The sequence below is a fragment of the Narcine bancroftii genome, chromosome 3 (assembly GCF_036971445.1).
Source record: "Narcine bancroftii isolate sNarBan1 chromosome 3, sNarBan1.hap1, whole genome shotgun sequence".
Classification (NCBI taxonomy): domain Eukaryota; kingdom Metazoa; phylum Chordata; class Chondrichthyes; order Torpediniformes; family Narcinidae; genus Narcine; species Narcine bancroftii.
Window position 1 is genome coordinate 360,334,383 of NC_091471.1, and position 7,222 is coordinate 360,341,604.

General features: G+C 44.7%; 1 protein-coding gene across 1 annotated transcript; it reads left to right on the forward strand.

The window, feature by feature from the left end:
- The first annotated feature begins 304 nt into the window (after positions 1-304).
- On the forward strand, positions 305-4,465 carry sox9a (SRY-box transcription factor 9a). The gene is made up of 3 exons (XM_069930025.1): positions 305-907; positions 1,691-1,944; positions 2,097-4,465. Exons 1-3 carry the CDS (start codon positions 471-473, stop codon positions 2,828-2,830), a joined length of 1,425 nt encoding a protein of 474 aa, XP_069786126.1. The 5' UTR covers positions 305-470; the 3' UTR covers positions 2,831-4,465.
- Positions 4,466-7,222: the final 2,757 nt, after the last annotated feature.

The window sequence follows — 7,222 nt, forward strand, 5'->3', positions numbered from 1 at the left end:
TAACCCCAAAGCACAACACTGTCTGCTAAAACTTCTGGGATCTGTTGCCCGATCTAATTACATCACATCAAGAGGGAAAAAAAAATCTGCGGCGCGAATTTGGACCGGTCTTCAGTTTCCCAGCTGAGTCCAGATACTTTTTTTTCCCCCCTCTCCCGGACTCCTCCCTCCACCGGCCCCTTAAACTTTGAACCAATCGCACAGTTAGAAATCTCGAGGCGGTTTCCTCCGATTGGCGAGGGCGAGTTCGTGCTCCTCTATTTAGCAAGTCCAATATACTCAGAAGACTGACTTTCAGGAACAGATAGAGTTGGTTACAGCTCCGAGAGGATTGCAAAGTTTCTTTTCCCACCCCCCACCCCCCCACACCCCCCCTCGAAGAGGGAAGGAGAAAACAAAAGTTAAAGAAGCGTCCCCTTGGCTTATTTTCCCTCCAGTTGCTTAGTGCAGTCGTCTCTCTCTCTTTTTGCATGAATCTCCTCAATCCCTTTCTGAAAATGACAGAGGAACACGAGAAGGCTCTCTCAGACGTGCCCAGCCCGACCATGTCTGAGGAGTCCACCGGCTCCCCGGGCGGATCTGGCACGGGGTCGGACGCCGAGGATACCAAGCCCAGCCGCAACGGCCAGGACGACCTGTGCGGTCAACCTCTGGACTCCAAGAAAGAGGAAGACGACAAGTTCCCGGCGTGTATCCGGGAAGCAGTCACCCAGGTGTTGAAAGGATACGACTGGACACTGGTGCCCATGCCTGTCCGCGTCAATGGCTCATCCAAGAACAAGCCTCATGTCAAACGACCCATGAACGCCTTCATGGTCTGGGCTCAGGCGGCGCGCAGGAAGTTGGCAGACCAGTACCCTCATCTACACAATGCAGAGTTGAGCAAAACCCTCGGCAAACTCTGGAGGTGAGTGGCATGCACATTCAATCAAATCATTCGAACTAAATTGGGCAACCGAAGTGCGGCTTTCGATCTGTAATGGTTCGGCTTCTACTGTAACAATAAGTATCCCAAGTGATACAAATCAATCAGTTGAGATGGGAAGAAAAATTTTCTATTTAAATAACGAATGCCATGTTTTTTCCTGATGTTGCACGCTTTGCTTTCTTGTGCAATGGGCGACACCGATTGCACCTTTTCCTGGAAAGAATGCGCCAGGGACGTTGAATTTTCATTATCCGCAGAATGCAAAGCCATCCGTCTCATCGAGTCCGCGGGAGATCGGCTTGCGACAGGGCAGGTTTCCCGCGGAACCCGCCTGGCGTGAATCGATTCCGCGGCGCGCTTTGCAGCCTCTTCGCGGTGAAAGTTGGTGCTTGTGGGCTGGGTTGGCAATCAAAACGAGTTTGGTTGGTTTTTATAGAGGTGTGTGATTGGGACAGGAGGGGGGGGGGTGAAGGGCTTGAGTTTGTCCCAGTTGAACCTGTCCTGTCTTGCAAAAGGGGTCACTTGTCCCCCCCCCCAAAAAAAACCAATTCGGATTTCTTCCGTTCACTCGCAACTCCGATCTCTCGACGTGTCCCCCCCCCCCCTCCCCCCCCCCCCCGAGCCTCGTCCAATTTGGATGTTGTGCAGCCCTGACGTCCCGGGCACAGAGTGGCCCCCCCGGCAGAGAACTTCGGGGAAACCCGCCAGACGTGGGGGACATTGTTAACTCTTTGTGTCTCTCCCTCGGTTGGTTCACTGCAGATTGCTGAACGAAGGTGAAAAGCGCCCTTTCGTGGAGGAAGCCGAGCGGCTCCGAGTCCAGCACAAGAAGGACCATCCCGACTACAAGTACCAGCCCAGGCGGAGGAAGTCGGTGAAGAACGGGCAGGGGGAGGGCGAGGAGGGAACCGAGCAGACCCATATCACTCCCAATGCCCTGTTCAAGGCGCTGCAGGCGGACTCCCCGCACTCGGCTTCCAGCATGAGCGACGTTCACTCTCCTGGGGAACACTCAGGTGAGGAAACCGTGGGTCAACATTGAGAGGAGGGTCAGAAGTTTAAAGTGTATGATTTTAAATTGAGCAGTCTTTTCAATGCTTGTGGCTGTGCGTGGCAGGTTGGAATAATAACTTTTTTTGGTGATTTTTTGATTTTAAAAAACTTTTAGGACAATCCCAGGGGCCACCGACACCTCCCACGACACCCAAAACTGAGATGCAGCCCAGCAAACCTGACCTGAAGCGTGAAGGTCGCCCCCTGCAGGAAGGAGGCAGGCAACCTCACATTGACTTCAGCAACGTGGACATTGGAGAGCTGAGCAGTGAAGTCATGTCCACCATGGAGACTTTCGACGTCAATGAGTTTGACCAGTACCTCCCACCCAATGGCCACCCAGGTGTGCCGGTCACCCACGCTGGCCACGGGCCGGGTGCTCAGACCAGCTACACGGGCAGCTACGGCATCAACGGCACCTCGGCCAACCAGGCTGCTCACCCCTGGCTGTCGAAGCAGCACTCCTTGAGCAGCGTGGCCGGCGAGCAGGGACAGCAGCAGAGGACGCACATCAAGACGGAGCAGCTGAGCCCCAGCCACTACAACGAGCAGCAGCACTCGCCACAGCAGATCAGCTATGGCTCCTTCAACATGCAACACTACAGCTCATCCTATCCATCCATTCCTCGCACCCAATACGACTACCCAGACCACCAGAACACCAATTCCTACTACAGCCACGCCGCAGGTCAGACCACGGGCCTGTTCTCTACCTTCACCTACATGAACCCATCCCAGCGCCCCATGTACACGCCCATCGCAGACACCACAGGAGTCCCATCCATCCCCCAAACCCACAGTCCGCAACACTGGGAGCAGCCAGTCTACACGCAGCTGACCCGACCTTAATGGCCCATTGGTCCAGACTTGAGTGCATAAAAGGAGGTTGATGGGGAATCCACCAAGAGGTGCTCCCTGCACTAACGTGAACTGCTGTGAGAAGTGGCCAACGTGTCCTACCACAAAGTGCTTTGCTGTGTCCATTCAGTACTGGTCACTGAATTGACTTTTTAAAAAAAAATGTTCAACATTAGCATGACTGAAAGTTAAGGCAAGTCATTGAATGAAAAGTCTGAGCAATCAAGTCAGCTGGTTTGGTCATTTCCTGTGTTTGGACTTATTTTGTAGTATTGAAACTCCTCTGTGAGGAGAACTTTTAATTTTTTTTGAATTTAGTATGTACTGTGTATGAGTCATGCCATTTGCAGAGTGGGGATTTATACATATTGCAGCAAATAAAACCTCTTATTTTGAAAGATCAAATGCCAAACCACTTTTGGTAGAATACTTAACAGTTTTGCATTTGCTGTTGCCATGAGGCCTATTTTTTTATGAAAAAGTATCTATTTTTACTCAATTTTGAAAAATATGTTTCTGCAATTCCAGTGAAAAAGTGACCACAGATCCTGCCAGAATATAGCGAGAGGGTATATGATTCTACCAATTGTAAAGCAGGCGTTTTCCTTTTAAAGTGGAGGGCTGATGGTTTCACCAGGCCTCCGCACAAATGGAGTCATATGCTGTACGGTGAGATGGAATCGATATTGAGGTTCTGAGCATTCCTATGCTGAGAACCACATCATCCAAGCATTAGGTAGCGAGTCTGCAGCTGACATCCAACTTCCTGCACAAGAGCCTGCGCATAAAATACAGGAAACGTCTTTAACCCTCTGAGTACAAAACGTGTTGCCCACACACGCAGCCTAACAGCTTTTAAAGTCTAAATGCTGTCAAATCCTCACTGATGTTGCAACATTCGAATCAGAGAACATGATGAATACTTAGTAATTGTCTTATGCAAAAGATTTCTACCTGTCTCTCTGTTCTCAGCAGGGAAGAGCTGTAAGTGAACTCCCAAAACGTGGTTTTAAAACTGTAAACATTATTTATCTTGTAAAGTTTCGTATTAAAGTGCTTTTTTTTTACATCTTGTACTTAGTTCTTTTCTGTACAGTTGTGGATGGTAAAATGAAGAACTCAACTTCATTAAGATTATCAGAAATGTGTAAGGATTGGAAGATTATTTTCAAAGAATATGGAGATTGCAAATGTAGTTTACAGCAATTTGCTTCAGCTACTACTTATTGCTAACTAGAAAAATGAAAAAAAAACTTTTTATAACTTTTTTACCTAACATTTACACAAACCTCTTAAAGTTTTCAATCTATTTTCATTAAGCTGTGGCATGGTTGAACAGATTGCTTTTTTAAAAATAAATACAAGAGGCATTCAAAAATATATATATTTGTTAACAGATTTAATGGAAAAGTGTCATAGGGATTCAGTAGTACAGGAATTCAGTTCCTCTGTAATATGGCTGAAACTTATTTCTGTATAAAAGTTGGACATTAAAGTATTTCTGTAACTTAAAACTATCAAATCAGATATTTTGCCTTTCGGTGAGTTTGAAAAGACCTTTCTTTAAAGAAACTTACCTTTTGTACATTATTGTTTGCAATAAAAAAGAAATGTATTAAAATATAATATGTTTATGATCTCCTTGATACACGACGAAACGGCATTGCTGAACATCTTCAACATATTAAGTTTGCTTAATGTCAATGTGATACACACACATTTAAATTACTCCCAAGGAATTGTATTCAAATTTTAAACTCTACACTTGTTGCCCCTGCTTGATTCTATTATCCTTTTCTTTTAACGCCCGTATGACAAAATACCTCTGTCCAGCATTGTTCGAACATCTGCAGAACAGGGGTGATTTTTTATTATAACATCCAGTTGAAAACTCCTTTGATTTGGACGATGCCTGTCGAATTCAACCATTTGCTCAAACACAATGGGATAACCCATTAAACTATCTGAATCATAAAACAAAATCATGCAAACTGCATAATCTATTCAGTCGCTGTTTCTTTGGGCAGTTTTTCCCAGTAAATGTGCTCATTAATATGCTAGGCAGCCCCATGTAATAGTACTTGGCCCCATGCATCCCTTTGGGTGGTCTGTTGTTATGCAAAATCTGGTGGCTCAACCTTAGTTGCACAATTGTCCGTGAAACTCCCCCCCCCAAAAAAAATGCAAGAATCCAACTTCATGCTTCATTTTAAAGTTTTACTTTTCAGTATTTTTTAAGTTAAAACTAATCATTTTTAAAATCCAGTTTCATTATTTCCACTCACACAATAAAACTATTAATGGTGAGACTGAAACAAAATGGTTTTCTCTTGCAGAGCATTGTATATGGAATACTAAATATTTCTGTCAAATGTGGAATACTAAATATTCCTGCGTTGTTTAACAAAAATATACTATGTGGCCAGTTAGTTGCAGGATCAGCTTAACTAGATGCCAAGACTTTGACGAACGCCCCCATTTGAATTCAAACATAGATTCCCTTTGCTTCATGAGCTTTCCCAGTTCTCCGTCAGGCTGCTAGATGGAGCAAGATGTGGGTGTTGGAGCAGTCTTGATGGAGGAGCAGCAAAGAGAAAAATGTCAGACTTCTTTACAGAAGGGAACTTTTTCTTGGAAGAACTGCAAGAGGCAATTCCAGCAGCATGTATTAAACTGTGTACAGCCTCATTCTCCCAATAACGGGAGGAGACATTGTAAGAGAAAATGGCAATGGAGAAACTGCACAAAATGAGATGTCTTATTTCTTCCTGCATATTTGCTTTTAGCAAACCATCATCATTTGCTCCCTGCACCTGTGTGCTGGGATTCAATGAGCAAATTACTCATTATTCACCTTACAGTATTGCATGACAATAAATACTGAGTAGAATATAAAATGCTGACTTGGTATCCTATCGATTCCGATCTGTTCCTTTCTCTTTTCCCAGCAGCATAGCCAAGAACTTGGTACCATCCTGTTTCATCGAAACCAGCATACAAGTTCGGTAACTTGGCTGTCATGTGGTTTTGGGGTTTTTTTTGCAATACAGCGCAGTGTTGTTACCTGCAGCAAAAGAGCGCTTCCATTTGATGTGCATATAGGAATCACAGTATTTATAGATGACAGCCTTTTCTGTAATAAATGTAAACAGATCAGCAAATTGGGACTTACTCCTCAAATATCTGTCCTGGAGCCTCCACGTCGAGGCAATCAGGAAGAGCCAGCAGGAATACTTTGTGAGGAGATTCGATACTTCACCGAAGATGCCTGAAAACTTCTACAGGTGTCGCGTGATGAGCATTCTGGCTGTTGCATCACAGTCTGGTACAGAGGTGCTAATGCTCAGGAAGAGAAAAATCTCCAGAGGGTTATTAACTCAGCCTGCAACATCACCAGCCTTCACTCCAACCATCACTACAAGAGACAATGTCTTAACAAATCAGCCTCTATCCTCAAGGATACCATCAGGAAAAAAGGTAGAGGAGCCTGAAAATGAGCACTCAGTGGCTCAGGGACATCTTCTTTCCCCCTGCCATCAGATTCCTGAATGAGCAATGATCCACAGACACTGCCTCACTTTGACAATTTATTTTGTGAGCTGGTTTACATGCATGTTTGCACCGTGATTCTGCCACAAAACAATGAATTTCGTGGCATATACATGACAATTCTGAATCTGATTCCGAAATAATCATTTAAATTAGTAATCCAGACTGAAGAGAGAAATCTGTTCATCTTTATGTACTGCAGTGGTTCCTCAACCTTTCTTATCCATGGACTTACCTTCAGTATTCCTTTATCTACCATGAACCATCCATGTCAATCCCAAAGATCACCAGTGGGGGAGCCCTGGTGAGCTTGATCACCACACCAGACCACCAATGAGATTTTCTTCTGCAGATAGATATTTTTGCGAATTCTATTTTATTTTTGTTCATAAATTTACAAGGCAGTTTTACATACCACTTATTTATTTTTACCACATCGATGCAGACCATCCATAACAAGGCCCCTGACCATGGGGGGCTGTAGGTTGAGAAATACTAATATTGTGTACAGATTCATCTTTACTCTGGGATTTTATTTGCAACAGATCTGTTCAGTTTGATGCATTTTTTGGTAGCACAAGCTGGGCATGCAGGTTATAACCAGAACCGTTTCCACTTTGCCTATTCTACAGGCAGTGATGTTCATCTCAATGTGGGTTAATGGTCCCATCTTGGTTCCAAAGATGCACGATGGTAACACAGATCATGAGATGAGCAAAATCTCTTGCTCTCACTAGTCCACTTTATGTCTTTGGTCTTTTTTGTTTTATGCCATGTGGTGACCCTGAAATTTCCACAAGATACAATTCTTGTGATTGTGGTAGGATAATGTTC